This window comes from Ostrinia nubilalis, chromosome 1 (genome assembly GCF_963855985.1).
Source record: "Ostrinia nubilalis chromosome 1, ilOstNubi1.1, whole genome shotgun sequence".
Lineage (NCBI taxonomy): Eukaryota > Metazoa > Arthropoda > Insecta > Lepidoptera > Crambidae > Ostrinia > Ostrinia nubilalis.
This window is the reverse complement of record NC_087088.1, coordinates 3,114,247-3,135,476: the sequence shown is the minus strand read 5'-3', so window position 1 is coordinate 3,135,476 and position 21,230 is coordinate 3,114,247. Positions and strand designations below refer to the sequence as shown.

The 21,230-nt window shown below is 46.5% G+C and overlaps 1 protein-coding gene across 1 annotated transcript; it reads left to right on the top strand.

Annotated features, from left to right (window-relative positions):
- The first annotated feature begins 388 nt into the window (after nt 1-388).
- Nucleotides 389-21,211, top strand: LOC135081736 (probable peroxisomal acyl-coenzyme A oxidase 1). Its single transcript, XM_063976557.1, has 13 exons — nt 389-796; nt 1,210-1,369; nt 3,333-3,501; nt 4,383-4,506; nt 6,980-7,224; nt 9,303-9,463; nt 10,398-10,560; nt 13,029-13,219; nt 17,841-17,993; nt 18,282-18,387; nt 18,580-18,732; nt 19,355-19,471; nt 20,683-21,211. Exons 1-13 carry the CDS (start codon nt 670-672, stop codon nt 20,824-20,826), a joined length of 2,013 nt encoding a protein of 670 aa, XP_063832627.1. The 5' UTR covers nt 389-669; the 3' UTR covers nt 20,827-21,211.
- Nucleotides 21,212-21,230: the final 19 nt, after the last annotated feature.

The window sequence follows — 21,230 nt, the reverse complement described above, 5'->3', positions numbered from 1 at the left end:
AATAAACACGAGCTCAAACTGATGGAATATTTTAAAACAAAACATAAACAAACAAGTTGGAATATCGAATAGACTGTACCTCGCTCTTCTTGTCTGTCAGTTTGACTTGGTTTGACTATTCAAAACGTCAGCGCTTTATAAATACAGATACAAATGTTTGCTTGTGTTGAAGACCTCAATCTCGTTGAGCGACCTATACAATAAATATGAAGTACAAACTGGAACTGGAACTGAATGTAATTCCTTTGCCATCATTTCTCACAAAAGGAAAGAAAAAAATGTTCTTCAGTTTGACAGCAGTTGTCAACCTCAACAATTGTCATCTTAAGTCAAGAGTAATTAAATTCTTTGATGTCAACAATCAGCTGTCCTTTGACACTTAAGAATTTAAAAAAATAATTAAATTATTTATTTGTGTTCTCTAGGTATAGGTATAAAAACTAGCGATATCTTCAATCCAAGTTGTATCATAAAAACTTTCCGCTCGCTACAAAAAGTTTGGTCATTGACTGCAACACATCAGAAGTTGCTTCTCTTCAAAATTGTAGCTTTGCGCTACTTTGCGTGATTTCTTTTGTACACGTCACAGCGGGGCAATAAACTAGTTTTGTATTTAATTTGCCAGTCGCGCTGCCCCTTCTGTGTTGATAGGACGCGTAAACTATCGATATGGCACCAGTAAATAAAGTTAACGCCGATCTCCAAAAAGAGAGAGATCAGTGCTCGTTCAATATCACTGAGCTAACTAATTTGATCGATGGAGGCGCTGACAAAACCGAAGAACGCAAAAAGCGAGGTAACATCTTTGTTCTATTAAGAACTACAATTAGTCAATACCGTACATTTAAGTAAGCAGAGGTTAAAGATCAACATCTTATTATCTCAAAACTTGAAATGTTTACAACAAGCTCATAATTGCCCTTCTGTTCTAAATTTAAAGGTTGTTCTTGCACTTTCTATACCAAATAAAATAATAAAATTGTTTTTATAGCACTTACATACATGTTAAGTATTATAAACTCTTGGAGAGAACTATTACCTGTACTTCTATACAACTTTTATTCACCTTTAATTATCATAGAGATGCTGGGCTATTGGTTATTACAGCATTTAGATGGCAATAGGAACAAAGTTATTACAGTATCTATGAATATTGCAAAAAATGTAACTGTTTGATTTATCATCAAATAAAATTAATAATTGTTTCAGAGGATATGGTCCTAAAAGAAGGAATTCATGAAGAAGAAGTACCTGCAGAGTATCTCAGCCACAAGGAAAGTTATCAATTAGCTGTGAAGAAAGCATGTCTGCTCTTCAAGATGATCAGGAGACTTCAGGAGGAAGAAAACACAGGAATGGAAAACTATATGTATGTTTTACAATTACATTGTTTTTATTTTGTACAATACTTGGAAAAAACCTGTTTTGGAGGTGACCGATGACAAGTACTGGAAGTGTTTGTTTTTAGATGAGCAAACTGCTGTGATTTTGATCCTTAGAGCCAAAGCACATGATGCGTTGCGGTGGCGGTGCGATGCTGCGTCGTCTTACATAAAAATCTCTGCGTTGCGGCGCTGCGCCGCGCGATACGGCGAAATCTTTGGCTCTTAATTATCAAATCTTGAACAACAGTTAGAATTAAATTATCAATTAATATGGCTATAATATGGCCAAGCTCTATTAGAGTGGATGTTAAGTACCCGATACCTACATGTTGCAAAAAATGTCACAATCTATGTAACTGCAATTAATACATATTTATGGATGTCATGACACGTAGCCGATCGTCGGGTGATAAAAATGGTCTATACTGCCCTTTGCCAGTCGGTTGTCAACTACTGCATATCTTCCTGGGGGGGGACTGACAAAACACACCTTTTAGAAGCGGAAAAAGCGCAGCGTCTCATCTTGAAAGTGGCTGCTTGCCTTCCACCCCGCTACTCCACTGAAAAGTTGTATAGGATCTGGGCCGTCCTCTCAGTCAGGCAGTCCTTCATCCTCCAAACAATCCTTAAAAAGCACTCTCAGCTGTTGTATGACCCGGATCTAGTTAAAGACAAACGCAGAAAAGGCAAAGTCTGTCCGAAAAAACTATACAGAACCGCTAAATCACATAACTTTTTCTGTTTTCTTGGTGACTACTTATACAACAAACTTAACAGTTCCCTAAATTTCTACTCGTACACAAAACATAGTTGTAAAATCGCAGTAACCAACTATCTTTACACGCTAGATTACTATGCAACTGAGAACTTGCTCAATATCCCGGTCTAAGCTGGTACGATAAAATTATAATTATAATAAATTATAATTTACCTCTGTCTTGTTTATCGAGTTTTCATTATGTACATACTAGCTTTTGCCCAAAAGCTTTTTTTGTGAAATTTCGTTTGTCACAGATCGTCATTATAGCCTATATGTTATACTCGGTTATAAACAGTGATGCTGTGGGATTTCATCGTAATCCGTTCAGTAGTTCTTTGCGTGAATGAGTATCAAACATCCAGACATCCAGGCTTTCGTATTTATAATATTAGTAGGACTATCGCTTCCTACTCACTTCCATCAGCGAGCTTTTCTTTCACCCTTCCTTTTCTTGGATACGCACCTCATATGCCTCACGCGCACGCACACACACACACACACACACACACACACACACACACACACTCACGCACGCACACACTAACTTCACTCACAAACACAATCTGCAATCATCCTACACTATATTAATAAGCCTTACGCTAGTCCATGTGCATGGATGGAATTGTTTCTAAATTTTCCTTGGGCTACGCGATAATTTTTTTTAATGTACTTATTCTTACTTTTTTGCTTTTTTTCTCCTTATACTACTATTGCAACTGCGCTGTACTATGTATGTATACATCGATACGTATCTTGTATGTTCCAACTGTCAATAATGTGGGGGGGCCTGGCGACCTGTGTCACAGGTTTCTTTGAAACCTACTTCAGGCACCAGTCTCTCACAAGTGATAGGAATTAAGCTAAGACTACTATTATAAGACCTTGTATTTAAGTACGCATGTTTCCTACTTTGTGAAGAGAGAAATAAACAATTTATTTATTTATTTATTATTATCATGTCTTGTTAAAGGTACAACAAATATTTTAGTTTTAAAATCTTGTGAAGAAAATATTTACATTTAACTTATTGGAATGGTAAATATTTCTAGCTACGTAATTAAATAATAATTAACACTATCAGCATAATTTGTATTCTTCAAATCTTGAATTTGTAATGCTTATTTTGTTACCTAAAATATTTCTCATTGTCACAAACAAGTGTATGATTGTTTCTATTTTTCTCATAGGGCAGTGCTAGGAGGCACCCTTGGGTCGGCGATCCTCCGTGATGGGTCTCCTCTCACGCTGCATTACGTCATGTTCATCCCAACCCTCATGGGGCAAGCCACAGTGGAGCAGCAGGCGTACTGGATCGGAAGAGCGTTCAACCTTGACATCGTTGGCACATACGCTCAGGTAGGTTATGTAAACAAGCCAATTGTGATTGCAAATTTCGATAATTTGTGAAGTAAATACATGCAATGATTCTCTCTGATATAAATTAGCGCGACTTTTTTCTCATTTTAAATACTAAGTATCTACTTTTAGCCTATGAGCAGATCAGCATACCACTGACTTTTAGCTTAGGGCTGTTGATCATATCCCACCACCACCCATGGTTCTTCCTGCCTCACGGCGTACGAACCGAATCACAGGAGAGCGCGCGGGTACTTGCTCTGGGCTCTTTTCCACGGGCGCTTTGCTTGACTCCCTACAAATTTCTCTGATCCATGTCCCTTCTCATAGTCAATTCTCTCCCTTCTGGGGCTTGACACCACAAATACGGTACTTCGCGTCGCGGGCTGTTGATCAGTATAAACATGTATGGAAGTGCGCAAACTACATCGATTTGGTATCGGCCGATTCTTCATACAAATTAAATCGGGCCTAACTTTCTGCCAACTAAAAGTCGGTGGTCTATGCCTAGGCTTAAAAAACTCGAAGTTCATTGCCTGCCAAATTCCTATAACATTAGGTATACTAAATGAGTAACATTTTAACATTAGTTACTGTACAAAACTTGCAGAACTTTGATTAAAACAGGTGAAAATACGTTTACAAGGCTATACAATGTTTCGATCGGCGCGGCGGTCGTCGGTCTTTGAATTTTTATTTATTCATTCAGTCTTTATTACATTTACACTTGCAGAAATACATAAGTATACAAATAGGAGACTTATTGCCAGGAAAAATTATCTACTAGGCCAAGAACATTGTCTGAGGCTTTATAAACTGGAAAACGCAGTCTAAAATAAACAATAATAGGTACTGAACTACAACAAAGCATTTTGTTTTAGACGGAACTGGGCCACGGGACATTCGTGCGCGGTCTGGAGACGACAGCCACTTATGACCCGACCACTAAAGAGTTCGTGCTACACAGCCCCACTCTGACGTCATATAAGTGGTGGCCCGGCGGACGTGAGTATACCTTCATACATGTCCCAACATTCAGCGATAAGCCGGCGTCGTAGGGTGGGCATGGTCATGACATGACTACTTTAGGAAAAATAAGAAAAAAAAAGATAGATGAAGAAATAGTCATGACCATGTCCACTCTACGGCGCCGCCTGCTTATCGCTGAATTTTGGGACATGATGTATATGGATTTTACGATATTATTTATGTCGCCGCATGATTTTCGGTCTCTCACATAAAGTTAATCGGTATAAATTTATCGCACGTCCGGCAATCAAACATTACAGTCGTAAACCAAAACAGAACTAAAAATAAGTCTTTATTTTTTACTGCTTTTGGAAAGTATGAATTTTCTTAGCTTGCAGCTACAAAGTAGTGGATTTCCCATTCAAATTGAAATCTTTACTTTATGATAGGTTCGTCGCTGTTAAGAAAACTTTTTCAGCACTATGTAATAACAGAGAAAACAACGACTGTGTTCTCCAAGTTATTCATAAAGATCTTGACCCTTGATTCTATTTTTAGACCCGCAATGCGTAAAAAGAACGAATAAATCATCTTGTTTATTTACTGTAACTTTTGTAGGAAATCAGTAGTAATACAATGTATTTAGAATTAGTTGTTTAAAACTTGACTCTATTTGACTGTAACTGTAAATAAATTGGGGAAATTATGTAAAACATATTCTCATAATTTATACAGAGTTCAACTTCCCAAGTGGCCTTGTCGATCACGAATCAGTTTATGTATGTATTAGTATGACATCATTATTCTGTCTATGCTTGACACTCAGTTCCAAGTAACCCATGCCATATTCAAATACTAGCTTTCCGCCCGCGGCTTTGCCTGCGTGGAATTTTGTCTATCACAGAACTACTTTATCGCGCGCGTCCCTGTTTCAAAAACCGGGATAAAAATTATCCTATGTCCTTTCCCGGGACTCAGTAAAAACTAAAACTCAGTAAAACTCATTTATTTCTGTAAATAGGCTTAAAAAAAGCACTTTTACACGTCCCAGTATTAACCCTACCACTGCTTCAGGACAATAAATAAATGGGCCAGTGCTGAGAAGAAGCAGCGCAAGAAACTCAGTCACTATTGTCAGCCTCTTTTTCAAAGGTTTACAGGCTTTCAAATGTACAAAGTTATAAATATTTATGCGAGCTAGGCAGTAACGCATCCCAAACATTTTTATCTTAATAATCATCGACTTTATAGTAGCCCTTTTTCATTAAGGTACTTTTAATATGTGCTTTGAATTTATGAATGGGTAGTTCTACAACAGTTTGTGGTAATTTATTAAAGAATTTAATACATTTTCCCATAAATGAATTACCAACATATCTCCTACCACCTACCACTACCTATCAACCTATCTCTATGCCAAATTTCATCAAAATCGGTTCAGTGGTTTAGGCGTGAAAGCGAGACAGACAGACAGAGTTACTTTTGCATTTATAATCTACTATATAAAAATAAGTCGGGTTTTCCTCCCTGACGCTATAACTCCAGAACGCACGAACCGATTTCCACGGTTTTGCATTCGTTGGAAAGGTCTCGGGCTCCGTGAGCAAGCAAAGAAAATTCGGGAAAAGGGGGTAAAACGGGATCCACGCGTACGAAGTCGCGGGCGGCCGCTAGTATTAGTATAGATTAAATTCCTAGCTAACACAACATTAAATACGCGGTCTGTTACCCGTGGAAACTTACACAGGGGAAAAAGCCACATTTTCTGTCAAAAAATCTCCGTAACTATAGATTTCCAATGCTCTGTTGCTACGCAAAAATGAAGACTAAAATCTAAGCCGGAACATTCTTATAAAATCTAATAAATCAGTATACCAAAAAACTATATTAATTTATTACTAGATGATAAAATATCGATTAATCAATGATTAAACAAATTGTAATGAGATTAACTTATCTCGTAATTAATTATCACAAATCTACCTAACTACAAATTGTTAAATCTATTGAAAACTGAAATTATATAACTTCAAATTGTAATCTCCCGTAAGGGTTACCGACATAGCCCGTTGAAATTTCGAATTAATTAGAGGCACATAACACGTAGAACTGATGGCCGTTGGGGCAGAAAACTTCTCGAGTGGTAATGAGACGTTGGTAGGTCTCCCACTCAATGGACCGACGACCTGGTGAAGCTCGTCGAAGCACCTGAATGCGAGCAGCGTAGGAATGATTGTTAGAAATTTTTCAGGAAAGCCTTTGTCAAGGGGTGGGCGTCTTTAGCTGATATAATGCTAGCGCTAGGTAAAGCAAAACCTGCTAGCAAAATTGATCCTTACCCCCCTATCCATAAAAGTTACACCCTAGTTGAACTCTGGCTTAGTTTGGAAATGACATTTTAACTCAGTGTTCATCCTAGGTGTAACTTTGTATTAATAAGGGGGATAGAGTTTAAACTTTCAGCATATTGTAGACAGCTAACTTCAAAAACACCTTCTGTATTCCACAGTGGCCCACACCGCCAACTATTGCATCGTCATGGCCCAACTATACACCAAAGGGAAATGCCACGGCATCCATCCTTTCATCGTACAGCTCCGCGACGAAGAAACCCACATGCCAATGCCTGGCATCAAAGTTGGCGAGATTGGCGCCAAACTTGGCATGAATGGCACCAACAACGGCTTCCTTGGCTTTGAGCAAGTGAGGATACCTAGGGATCACATGCTGATGAAGAACTCTAAAGTACTTGAGGTAAGAATTAAAATATAGCGTCGCATTTTTATGGAACTCAACTCAACATTTTTTTTAATTTGTATTTATTTTCGTTTAAAATCAATTTATCTCTAATAACTGCGTTATTTGCCTACGTTAATTACATAAATTACGCATGGAATCGTCTACAATCATTTCGTAAATGTCATTCGCTTATCAATATGGAACGAAAATAACAATAACTCGCACAAATCACGAACATTAACCTCAATAATACTCATAAATAAGGGATAAATAACTTAAACACAGCGCAATTATTTTGGGCTCTACATATTAAATTGTCGAGATTTTTAAACAGCTAAATTAACATCTTCAAAATATTTTTGAAAGTTGTAAATAACTTGAAAAAATCGAACTGCCTAAGGCGGGAATTGAACGCACGATTAACACTGTAACTTTAAAAGGGTAAGTATACCCAACATTGATGAAACAAACGCTGGCCGTAAGGGGGCGTCCATAAATTACGTGAGACTTTTAGGGGGGGGAGGGGGTCAACGAAAACCTCACTAAATCTCACGTGGGGGAGAGGGGGGGTCTCGGAAAATATCACGTAATTTTTCCCGCAAGAGTAAAATTGCCAGAAAACTGGGTTATTGAAGTAAAAAAAATGATTTTTTTTTATGATGATAATGACAATTTATTCTAAACCGTTTAATCAAATTAAACTAAAAATGCCTCCATCTGCATTTGTGAACACTAAAGATGCAGAATAAATGTCGAAATTAAGAAAATTCTAAATTAAAAAAAAACGTCATCGGCATCGCTATTGCGTAAAAAATTGGCCAAGTGCGTGTCGAGCCACGCGCAGTGTAGGGTTCCGTAGTTGTCTGTCTTTACCACAATATATTTCAGAAGCAAGCAATTACTTCATCTAAAGTCACTTTTCATATTTTCTTCTAAGGAATTTTTACTGGTTAAGAAATTGTATAATACATGAGTCAAATGACTATTATATTACTCTTAAACTAAGTAATGTATCTTAACCGTTATAGTTTTCCTTGAAAAAATTCATCCCCACTTTACATGCAAGGGAGCTACTCTAGAAAAAATTTTTTTTTCAAAATTTTATTTTATCGTTTTTCGGCGTGATTAATATACATATACCTTCACAAAATTACTGCTCCCCAGTGCCAATAGTTTCCAAGCGAAACCTCGGACAGACAGACGACAGACAGATCGAAACTATAAGGGTTCCTTGTCAGGACTACGGAACCCCAAAAAATGACATTACATACGTATGAAAATATTATGTATTCGTAGTTAAAGTAACCAATAGTCAAATTTGACAGATGTCAAATGACAAGTGGTTAAATAACAGAAAAAAAATGTTTTTATAACAATGTTTAACTTGACTTTTAGTACATTTTTTAACTATTAGTTTACATTTTATTAATATTTAACCATTAGTAGCAAAATTTAAAAATTAGTTATTTTAACTATGAATCAAAAAACTGGTCCTAGGTTGAAGCAATTGCTTGTCTTACTAAACGACGGGAAGCTACGGAACCCTGCACTGCGCGTGGCACGACACTGGGTTACTGATTTTTTCATATAAATGTAATAGACTCGAAGCATAGACATTGCAAAATAGGCATTTTATTAAATATCACGTGAGATTAGGGGGGTGGGGGAGGGGGTCAGGTAAAATCTCACCAAGGGGGGCGGGGGGGTTGAAAAATCTCCAAAATTGTCTCACGTAATTTATGGACGCCCCCTAACAGCGTATTACACTTGAAAATTCATCCAGTGTCTAACTTTTTTCAAGTTATTTTTAATTTTCAAATTAGTTTGAGATGCAACTCTTAACGCTAAAAAATACATAACTATTTTTGAAAGATTCATTAGAAAATGGATCTACTTTTAGTTATCTATCAAATTGAAAGTACATAAATAGCGACTCTCGAGTAACGATACAAAACATATTTTTTCAACTGGCGAGACGTCTAACTGTAGGTACTCACGTTAATAAAAACTGCTGTGCGTAAATAAAAATTGCGTTTGAGTCCTCCTTTATTTATTTCTCAATAAATACATTATGTATTTTAATTTTACCACAGGATGGCACATACGTGAACGCACCGAGCTCCAAGCTCACATACGGCACGATGATGTTCGTGCGAGTGGTGATAGTACAAGACATGTGCACGTACATGGCCAAAGCAGTCACCATCGCCACACGGTACTCCGCCGTGCGCAGGCAGTCGCAGCCAAAGCCCAAGTGAGTATGGTAGCCCGAGTGAATGTGATGATGAAAGCCCAGTGAATGTGATGATGAAAGCCCAAGTGAGTGTGATTGCCCGAGTGAGTATGATATGTGCACGTACATGGCCAAAGCTGTCACCATCGCCACACGGTACTCCGCCGTGCGCAGGCAGTCGCAGCCGAAACCCAAGTGAGTATGATAGCCCGAGCGAGTGTGATGAGAGCCGAGTGAATGCGATGTTGAAAGCCCAAGTGAGTGTGATTGCCCGAGTGAGTATGATATGTGCACGTACATGGCTAAAGCTGTCACGATCGCCACACGGTACTCAGCCGTGCGCAGGCAGTCGCAGCCGAAGCCCAAGTGAGTATGATAGCCCGAGCGAGTACGATGAGCGAGTATGATAGCCCGAGTGAATGCGATGATGAAAACCCAAGTGAGTGTGATTGTCCGAGTGAGTATGTGCACGTCATGGCCAAAGCTGTTACCATCGCCACCCGGCACTCCGCCGTACGAGGGCAGTCGCAGCCGAAGCCCAACCCAAGTGATTATGGTTGCCTGAGTGAGTGAGACAGAGAGAATGATTAGTCGAACCTTAACTTCGAACTCCTCATAGGTTCTCCTAATTAATTTCGTTGCGGGTCCAATGACAGATTTACTTTCCCAAACTTGACCTTCACTGGTTGGGTTTTTATTGGCGGTCAAGCTGTAGATCCTGGCTACACAGAAGTTGCAGCGGTGGAAACGAGAGGGAATAGTCCCGTTTAGTGAATATGGTAGTCCGAGTGAGTGTGATGCGAGAAATGAGTGAGATTGCTCGAGTGAGTATGATAAGCATTCACTCGCAACAACGAGACACGATACTTGTTCGTTGCTTATACTTACGTAGTTCTCAAGTGTGTCATTATGACCAATTTGAATGAATTTTATCTCTTACCTTTCACTCACCCAGCGAACCAGAGCCTCAAATCCTGGACTACGTGACGCAACAACACAAACTTCTAGCGGGCATCGCGTCGGTTCACGCGTTCCGGCTGAGCGCGCAGTGGCTGTGGGCCATGTACAACAACGTCACCGCCGAGCTGGACGCCGGCGACCTGGAGCGGCTGCCCGAGGTGAGTGTGTCCCTCATGTGTCACCCGAGCCCCGCCCTGGACGCGTGACGTCATCGCGTCGGGCACGCGTGCCGGCTGAGCGCGCAGTGGCTGTGGGCCATGTACAACAACGTCACCGCCGAGCTGGACGCCGGCGACCTGGAGCGGCTGCCCGAGGTGAGTGTGTCCCTCATGTGTCACCCGAGCCCCGCCCTGGACGCGTGACGTCATCGCGTCGGGCACGCGTGCCGGCTGAGCGCGCAGTGGCTGTGGGCCATGTACAACAACGTCACCGCCGAGCTGGACGCCGGCGACCTGGAGCGGCTGCCCGAGGTGAGTGTGTCCCTCATGTGTCACCCGAGCCCCGCCCTGGACGCGTGACGTCATCGCGTCGGGCACGCGTGCCGGCTGAGCGCGCAGTGGCTGTGGGCCATGTACAACAACGTCACCGCCGAGCTGGACGCCGGCGACCTGGAGCGGCTGCCCGAGGTGAGTGTGTCCCTCATGTGTCACCCGAGCCCCGCCCTGGACGCGTGACGTCATCGCGTCGGGCACGCGTGCCGGCTGAGCGCGCAGTGGCTGTGGGCCATGTACAACAACGTCACCGCCGAGCTGGACGCCGGCGACCTGGAGCGGCTGCCCGAGGTGAGTGTGTCCCTCATGTGTCACCCGAGCCCCGCCCTGGACGCGTGACGTCATCGCGTCGGGCACGCGTGCCGGCTGAGCGCGCAGTGGCTGTGGGCCATGTACAACAACGTCACCGCCGAGCTGGACGCCGGCGACCTGGAGCGGCTGCCCGAGGTGAGTGTGTCCCTCATGTGTCACCCGAGCCCCGCCCTGGACGCGTGACGTCATCGCGTCGGGCACGCGTGCCGGCTGAGCGCGCAGTGGCTGTGGGCCATGTACAACAACGTCACCGCCGAGCTGGACGCCGGCGACCTGGAGCGGCTGCCCGAGGTGAGTGTGTCCCTCATGTGTCACCCGAGCCCCGCCCTGGACGCGTGACGTCATCGCGTCGGGCACGCGTGCCGGCTGAGCGCGCAGTGGCTGTGGGCCATGTACAACAACGTCACCGCCGAGCTGGACGCCGGCGACCTGGAGCGGCTGCCCGAGGTGAGTGTGTCCCTCATGTGTCACCCGAGCCCCGCCCTGGACGCGTGACGTCATCGCGTCGGGCACGCGTGCCGGCTGAGCGCGCAGTGGCTGTGGGCCATGTACAACAACGTCACCGCCGAGCTGGACGCCGGCGACCTGGAGCGGCTGCCCGAGGTGAGTGTGTCCCTCATGTGTCACCCGAGCCCCGCCCTGGACGCGTGACGTCATCGCGTCGGGCACGCGTGCCGGCTGAGCGCGCAGTGGCTGTGGGCCATGTACAACAACGTCACCGCCGAGCTGGACGCCGGCGACCTGGAGCGGCTGCCCGAGGTGAGTGTGTCCCTCATGTGTCACCCGAGCCCCGCCCTGGACGCGTGACGTCATCGCGTCGGGCACGCGTGCCGGCTGAGCGCGCAGTGGCTGTGGGCCATGTACAACAACGTCACCGCCGAGCTGGACGCCGGCGACCTGGAGCGGCTGCCCGAGGTGAGTGTGTCCCTCATGTGTCACCCGAGCCCCGCCCTGGACGCGTGACGTCATCGCGTCGGGCACGCGTGCCGGCTGAGCGCGCAGTGGCTGTGGGCCATGTACAACAACGTCACCGCCGAGCTGGACGCCGGCGACCTGGAGCGGCTGCCCGAGGTGAGTGTGTCCCTCATGTGGGTCACTCAAGGAGAGAGTCACTCACCCATGCCATGGAACAAAATTAAACCGTGCTAGCGTTAAGGCATTGTTAATGCTACACAGCTTTTCTCTCGTATGCGGGATTGGCCCGCAAACTGCAAGTCTTTAAAGTTTAAACGTAGGTAAAAAACAGTGAAAATATATGTTTTTTGAAACTCTTCATTTACCCACACTGCATAATTATGGTGGTATATCCAGCGACACGCGCTCGTATACAATCGGAATGCTAACTCCGATTGTATACGAGTCCCATTCACATTCACCATGTTTTAAAACGTTGCCGTTGTTTTCGATCCAGCTACACGCGCTGGCGTACTGCCGCTTGACTTCCTGCTCGCTCTGCTCTTGAGTGAGTAGGACGTCGAGCGTGTTTCGCGACCCGCGGCTTTATACTTTCCACCCATATCCCCGTTTTCTATGTAACAACTCCATTTGTTTGTCGGCTGTTTGGTGTAGTGGTTCGAAACAGACTACTATTCCGGAGGTAGCGGGTTCGATTCCCGCACAGTACAAACATTTGTGTACATGAACATATTTGTTTGTATTGGACTGAGTGTTTTCTAAGTATAATATGTATGTATTTACAAAAAAACATATTTCAGTATGTTTATATCCGTTGTCTAGTACCCATAGTACAAGCTTTGCTTAGTTTGGAACTAGAAGCGCAGTGTAAAATGTCCAAGGATATTTATTTATTTATTTATCCCCAGCTGCACGCCCTAGCGTGCTGCCTCAAGGCAGTCAGCACGGCGGAGGCGGCCGCGTGCGTGGAGCGCTGCCGGCTCGCGTGCGGCGGGCACGGCTACATGCTGTCGTCCAGCCTGCCGCTCATGTACGGGCTCGTGACCGCCGCCTGCACCTACGAGGGCGAGAATACGGTGCTGCTGCTACAGACTGCTAGGTGCGTCGTCAATAGAGATGTGACCCCAGTTAACCCTCAATGTGACCCCAGTTAACACTCGATGTGACCCCAGTTAACCATCGATGTGACCCCAGTTAACCCTCGATGTGACCCCAGTTAACCATCGATGTGACCCCAGTTAACCATCGATGTGACCCCAGTTAACCCTCGATGTGACCCATTTAACCCTCGATGTGACCCCAGTTAACCCTTAAAGTTACCCGCCCTAGCGAGCTGCCTCAAGGCCGTCAGCACGGCCGAAGCGGCCGCTTGCTTTAGGCTGGTTTTAGAGTCACGCTGACGCACGCTGACCGTCAGCGCTGACGGCTGAAATGTATGAAACGTCGACGCCGAGCGATCAGCGACAATCAGGAACGTTCCCTTCAATTACATACATATTGATCTGTCAGCGCCGACGATCAGCGAGCGGTCAGCGCGATTCTAAAACCCGCCTTACACGTCCTAGCATACTCCTCCTATGTTCTTCTGATTAATTTCGTTGCGGGTCCAATGACAGTTAAACTTTCCCCCGGGACAAACTTGACCTTCAGTGGTTGGGTATTTTATGACGGTCAAGCTGTAGATCCTGGCTACACAGGAGTTGCAGCGGTGGGAACGAGAGGTGGGAATAGTCCCGTCCTAGCATACTGCCTTAAGGCAGTCAGCACGGCGGAGGCGGCCGCGTGCGTGGAGCGCTGCCGGCTCGCGTGCGGCGGGCACGGCTACATGCTGTCGTCCAGCCTGCCGCTCATGTACGGGCTCGTGACCGCCGCCTGCACCTACGAGGGCGAGAATACTGTGCTGCTGCTGCAGACGGCCAGGTTTGTCTTCAACAGAGATGTGATCCCTTAACCCTCGATGTGACCCCAGTTAACCCTCGATGTGACCCATTTAACCCTCGATGTGACCCCAGTTAACCATCTATGTGACCCCAGTTAACCCTCGATGTGACCCAGTTAACCCTCAATGTTACCCCAGTTAACCCTCAATGTCACCCAAGTTACCCGCCCTAGCGTGCTGCCTCAAAGCCGTCAGTACGGCCGAAGCGGCCACTTGCGTGGAGCAAGCATGATGCTTCAAGACTATCAGATGGCCAGATGCGTCATCTACCCTCAATGTAACTAAAGTTACATGCCCTAGCAATCCGCTTGAAGGCTATCAGACGCCAGTTGCGTCATCAACCCGCGATGTAACCCAAGTTACACGCCCTAGCATACTGTCTCAAGGCCGTCAGCACGGCAGAAGCGGCCGCTTGCGTTACACGTCCTAACATACCTCCTATGTTCTTCTGATTAATTTCGTTGCGGGTCCAATGACAGTTAAACTTTCCCCCGAGACAAACGACCTTCATTGGTTGGGTTTTTATGGCGGTCAAGCTGTAGATCCTGGCTACACAGGAGTTGCAGCGGTGGGAACGAGAGGTGAGAATAGTCCCGTTTACCATACTGCCTTAAGGCCGTCAGCACGGCGGAGGCGGCCGCGTGCGTGGAGCGCTGCCGGCTCGCGTGCGGCGGGCACGGCTACATGCTGTCGTCCAGCCTGCCGCTCATGTACGGGCTCGTGACCGCCGCCTGCACCTACGAGGGCGAGAACACCGTGCTGCTGCTGCAGACCGCCAGGTGCGTCATCAGCAGAGATGTGATCCCAATTAACCCTCGATGTGACTCCAGTTAACCCTCAATGTAACCCCAGATAACACGCAATGTAACCCCAGTTAAGCCTCAAAGTTACCCGGCTTCGCGTGCTGCCTAAAAGCCGTCAGTACGACCGAAGCGGCCACTTGCGTGGAGCAAGCATGCTGCTTCAAGGCTATCAGACGTTCAGGTGCGTTATCAACCCTCAATGTAACTAAAGTTACATACCCTAGCATGCCGCTTGAAGGCTATCAGACGGCCCGGTGCGTCATCAACCCTCGATGTGACCCCAGTTAGACGCTCTAGCATACTGCCTCAGGGCTGTCAGCACGGCAGAAGCGGCCGCTTGCGTTACACGTCCTAGCATACCTCCTATGTTCTTCTCATTAATTTCGTTGCGGGTCCAATAACAGTTAAACTTTCCCCCGGGACAAACGACCTTCATTGGTTGGTTTTTTTTATGGTGGTCAAGCTTAGATCCTGGCTACACAGGAGTTGCAGCGGTGGGAACGAGAGGTGGGAATAGTCCCGTCCTAGCATACTGCCTCAAGGCAGTCAGCACGGCGGAGGCGGCCGCGTGCGTGGAGCGCTGCCGGCTCGCGTGCGGCGGGCACGGCTACATGCTGTCGTCCAGCCTGCCGCTCATGTACGGGCTCGTGACCGCCGCCTGCACCTACGAGGGCGAGAATACTGTGCTGCTGCTGCAGACCGCCAGGTGCGTCATCAATAGAGATGTGACCCCAGTTGTGACCCTAGCTGTGACCCCAGTTACACACCCTCGCTTGTTTCCTCAAGGCCGACAGCACGGCCGAAGCGGCCGCTTGGAGCGAGCATGCCGCTTCAAAGCTATCAGACAGCCAGGTGCGTCATCTACCCTAGATGTGACCCCAGCTGCACGCCCTAGCATACTGCCTTAAGGCCGTGAGCACGGCAGAGGCGGCCGCTTGCGTGGAGCGAGCATGCCGCTTCAAGGCTATCGACGGCCCGGTGCATCATCATCCCTCCATGTAACCCAAGTTACACGACCTAGCGTGCTGCCTCAAGGCTGTCAGCACGGCAGAAGCGGCCGCTTGCGTTACACGTCCTTGCATACTCCTCCTTTGTTCTTCTGATTAATTTCGTTGCGGGTCCAATGACAGTTTAACAAACTTGACCTTCATTGGTTGGGTTTTTTATGGTGGTCAAGCTTAGATCCTGGCTACCCAGGAGTTGCAGCGGTGGGAACTACAGGTGGGAAAAGTCGCGTCCTAGCATACTGCCTCAAGGCAGTCAGCACGGCGGAGGCGGCCGCGTGCGTGGAGCGCTGCCGGCTCGCGTGCGGCGGGCACGGCTACATGCTGTCGTCCAGCCTGCCGCTCATGTACGGGCTCGTGACCGCCGCCTGCACCTATGAGGGCGAGAATACTGTGCTACTGCTGCAGACCGCCAGGTGCGTCATCTACCCTCGATGTAACTCAAGTTACCCGCCCTAACATACTGCCTCAAGGCCGTCAGCTCGGCAGAGACGGCCAGGTGCGTCATCAACCGAAATGTGACCCCAGTTAACCCTCAATGTAACCCCAGTTACCCTCTGTGTCACCCAAGTTACCCGCCCTAGCATACTGCCTTAAGGCTGTGAGCACGGCCGAGGCGGCCAGGTGCGTCATCAACCGAAATGTGACCCCAGTTAACCCTCAATGTAACCCCAGTTACCCTCTGTGTCACCCAAGTTACCCGCCCTAGCATACTGCCTTAAGGCTGTGAGCACGGCCGAGGCGGCCAGGTGCGTCATCAACCGAAATGTGACCCCAGTTAACCCTCAATGTAACCCCAGTTACCCTCTGTGTCACCCAAGTTACCCGCCCTAGCATACTGCCTTAAGGCTGTGAGCACGGCCGAGGCGGCCAGGTGCGTCATCAACCGAAATGTGACCCCAGTTAACCCTCAATGTAACCCCAGTTACCCTCTGTGTCACCCAAGTTACCCGCCCTAGCATACTGCCTTAAGGCTGTGAGCACGGCCGAGGCGGCCAGGTGCGTCATCAACCGAAATGTGACCCCAGTTAACCCTCAATGTAACCCCAGTTACCCTCTGTGTCACCCAAGTTACCCGCCCTAGCATACTGCCTTAAGGCTGTGAGCACGGCCGAGGCGGCCAGGTGCGTCATCAACCGAAATGTGACCCCAGTTAACCCTCAATGTAACCCCAGTTACCCTCTGTGTCACCCAAGTTACCCGCCCTAGCATACTGCCTTAAGGCTGTGAGCACGGCCGAGGCGGCCAGGTGCGTCATCAATCGAAATGTGACCCCAGTTAACCCTCAATGTAACCCCAGTTACCCTCTGTGTCACCCAAGTTACCCGCCCTAGCATACTGCCTTAAGGCTGTGAGCACGGCCGAGGCGGCCAGGTGCGTCATCAACCGAAATGTGACCCCAGTTAACCCTCAATGTAACCCCAGTTACCCTCTGTGTCACCCAAGTTACCCGCCCTAGCATACTGCCTTAAGGCTGTGAGCACGGCCAAGGCGGCCAGGTGCGTCATCAACCCTCGATGTGACCCCAGTTACCCCTCAATGTAACCCCAAGTTACCCGCCCTAGCGTGCTGCCTCAAAGCCATGAGCACGGCAGAAGTGGCTGCGTAACCACTAGACTGACTTCTAGCGGCGGCGCGCGGCGCTTGATAGCTCTGCACAAAGGCTCTCTACAGCTCTACATAACAGGGCATGGAATTTCATGCTTTACCTATTACTTCTGTACTTTCAAAGTATTCTTTGACGCCTCACCAGGTCTGGCCAAATATCGGAATATTTGTAATATTGTGACGTCACTGTACACGTTGAAACAACCAGCTGTGCCATACCAGTAATCCGTGGGTCATGTGATGTCACTCTCAGCAAATTCAATACAATAGCCGCGCACCGCATTTTTGGAGTGGCATTCTTGAAGGCTACTAATCATCAATTTTGACGTCATTGGTTCATCATCTTACCGACTTAATTTGTTCCAGGTACCTAGTAAAGGCATGGCAGCAAGCTGTGGGCGGCAACTCGCTGACGCCGACGGTAGCTTACTTGGCCGAGGCGGCCGTGGGACGCCGCCACCCGCCGTGGGACAACTCCATTGAAGGCATCATACAGGGCTTCCAGCGCGTTTCTGCCAGGTTAGTGGACTTTTTGGTTCTTTTTAGGCTTTATTGCAACCAAAGTGTAATGTGGATGAGGATTTAGTCCTATGTAAAATATCTTTTTGTTAATAATTATTTGACAAGCAAACCCTATCTATATCATATTCAACGGTCACTCGTGAAAGTATTCAAATAATCATCACACTAAAAGTATGAAGAATCAACAGGTGGTCATAGGTGCAGACTCGCCTGTATTCCAACCAACTTTCATCTCATTACTGAAAAATATACAAATTCTAATTAGCTAATGATATTTTATTGCAGTAAAATCAGTCTGTGCGTAGCGAACATCGAGAAACGACAGAAGGCCGGCATGTCTTACGAGGATGCGTGGAACATGACCTCTGTCCAGCTCACTTCAGCTTCAGAGGTAACTGCATTTAGATTTTTTATACTGTTGACTGACTACCCATGGGAAGGCTTTATTTTGCAGATAGTCCTTCTTTTTTTTGTTGATTGTTTGTTTTTAGAGCCAAAATCTTCAATTCGAATCGAGTCGAATCATTCTTGCCCACCAGTTCTCGAAACTTAACACCTTGACATCCACTGATTTATCCTCCAGGCTCATTGCCGCGCGATTCTCCTCTCTTGCTACTTGGAAGAGACGGTCAAGTCCGTGCAGGGCGCTAGCAGCGCACTGCGTGACGTCATGATGCGACTCGTCGAGCTTTACACCCTGTACTGGGCCCTGCAGTGCGTCGGCGACTTGTTAAGGGTAAGTGAACCATAGGCCAGAAACGTTAAGCACTGTATTATCAGGTTCATTGCCGTGCGATCCTCCTCTCGTGCTACATGAAAGAGATGAAACATGAAGTGCGTGCAAGGCGCAAGAAGCGCGCCCAGTAGCTCTAGCTACGTCTACGACGGCTTAGCCGTAGCCGAGTCGCTTACTGAGGTTGACGCCTAGTTGACAGCGAGTCGAAAGGCAATACGGTAACGATCCCTTTCCGAGTTGATAAGTGTGCCATGACCTTTATATAGCATTAATTACAATTCAAATATGGTCACAGATCTTCCATGACCCCAAATCATACCATGCCCATTAAAGCAACTTCTTTATTTAAGTACAGTCGACAGCACATCAACCTATACATTTTTGTTGCAAAATAGCCTGAGCCCCGATTACGGTAACTTTTAACGTCTACAATCAACGGTCGTTCAACAGCGTACGTCAGCTGTTTTGACCAATCGTATCGCAGAATCGAGAAGCGTGTCTGGATTGTAGACGTTAAAAGTTACCGTAATCGGGGCTCTGTATTACAACGAGATAAGACGCCACTGTGTTTAGGTTGATGTGCTGAGGTCCATTAACCATATTATATTTTTGTGTATTGCAGTTCACATCGATATCTGAACGGGACATCGAGCAGATGCAGGCGTGGTACGAGCGCCTGCTCACGCAGCTACGGCCCGACGCAGTGGGACTGGTGGATGCTTTCGACCTGCGAGACGAGGTCAGTCCACGCTTCCATTCCCGGCAGGGACAGTTGTGTAGTGCCGACATGAGCAGATGCAGGCGTGGTATATTCAGAGTCAAATAGTTGGTATCAGTTATTCCAATAGCAATAAAGACGTGCTGCGAACTTATTGCCTACTTTAGGTGTCACTAACTATTTGACGCTGTCTGTACGAGCGCCTGCTGACGCAGCTGCGGCCCGACGCAGTGGGACTGGTGGACGCTTTTGACCTGCGGGACGAGGTTAGTCTACGCCTCTATTCCCGGCAGGGACAAAAGTGTAGTGCCGACATGAGCAGATGCAGGCATGGTACATTCAACATCAAAAAGTTGGTGTTGGTGACACCCAATGTTGCCAATAAGTTGATAACACAACCTTATTCCAATAGCAATAAAGACGTGCTGCGAACTTATTGGCTACTTTAGGTATCACTAACTATTTGACGCTGTCTGTACGAGCGCCTGCTGACGCAGCTAAGGCCCGATGCTGTGGGACTGGTGGACGCTTTTGACCAGCGAGACGAGGTTAGACCACGAGTTGTTTTGTTTTATCCATGACAAGGCAGGTATTTGACCGTAATCGCACCTGGCGTTAAGTGAGATGCAGTCTAAGATATACTCCATACTCAATACTCAAATCTTTATTGCATTTCACAGTGTACATTAGGTCTTAAATATATAATTGGATCACCATGAACCCTGTCGGTACATATCTGCCCTGTAAGTGCTCTCTCGCCTTGAAAAGACCCGGATTATAGTGTTCAGGAAAGACAGCAGCAGACAGCGAATTCCAGTCCCTAGCTGTTCGCATTATAAAAGAGTCATCGAAACGCTTAGTGCGAGCTGGTGGAATGTTGACAATGTAGGGATAGTATGGTTCCTTGGTGAATAGCAGCCTGCCAACCGAAGGCACCATAGCCGAACGGTGTAGGGGTCGGACTGGCCGCTTCGTGATCCAAGGAACGCGGATTCGACTATTGTGGTGAACCCAATCGTAACAAGCATATTTAGCTTACCACGAGGGGTTAAAAAAACAACCGGACAATATGGAATTAATGGGGGGAAGCCTATGGTCAGCAGTGGGCGTCCTGTGGCTGAAATGACGATGATGATGCTGAATAGTGGGAGAATCAGTCCCATCAATAGATATACCTAATGGAAATAGTATACCCGAATAGTCCTTTGATAGTGTTTTTTTTTTCAAACTAGATCCTGCATTCGACCCTGGGCGCGTATGACGGCCGCGTCTACGAGCGACTGATGGCAGAGGCCATGAGAAGCCCGCTCAACCAGCAACCCGTCGACGAGTCCTTCCATAAGTACCTCAAGCCATTCATGCAGGGGAAACTGTGAACGGGACTATTGTGTATGAATGAATTGGTATTCAGCATTTTGATCCAAATGTAACGCGCAATAAAGTCGAAAATTCTTTGAAAAGTACAAATAGTGCTGGGGACATGACATTGTATGAATCACTGGTACTTAAAGTAGTTAGAAGCTGGGTCATAAATCATTACATGTAAGCCTGTGGTGTCTGGTATAAGTGCAATTTTCACAAATGACAAAATAGGTTAAGAGTACTTTAGGGTGGCGGATGTGATATTTAACGTATGTACCTACATTCCTTTGTGATTAAAGTAGGAAACAGTATTATTCTGTTTGACTATGTGAAATTAAAATGGAGATTTCTAATTTAATATATAAAATTTTGTTATAATAAAGTTTTTAATCATTTTAACTTCGTGTTTTATATTGTG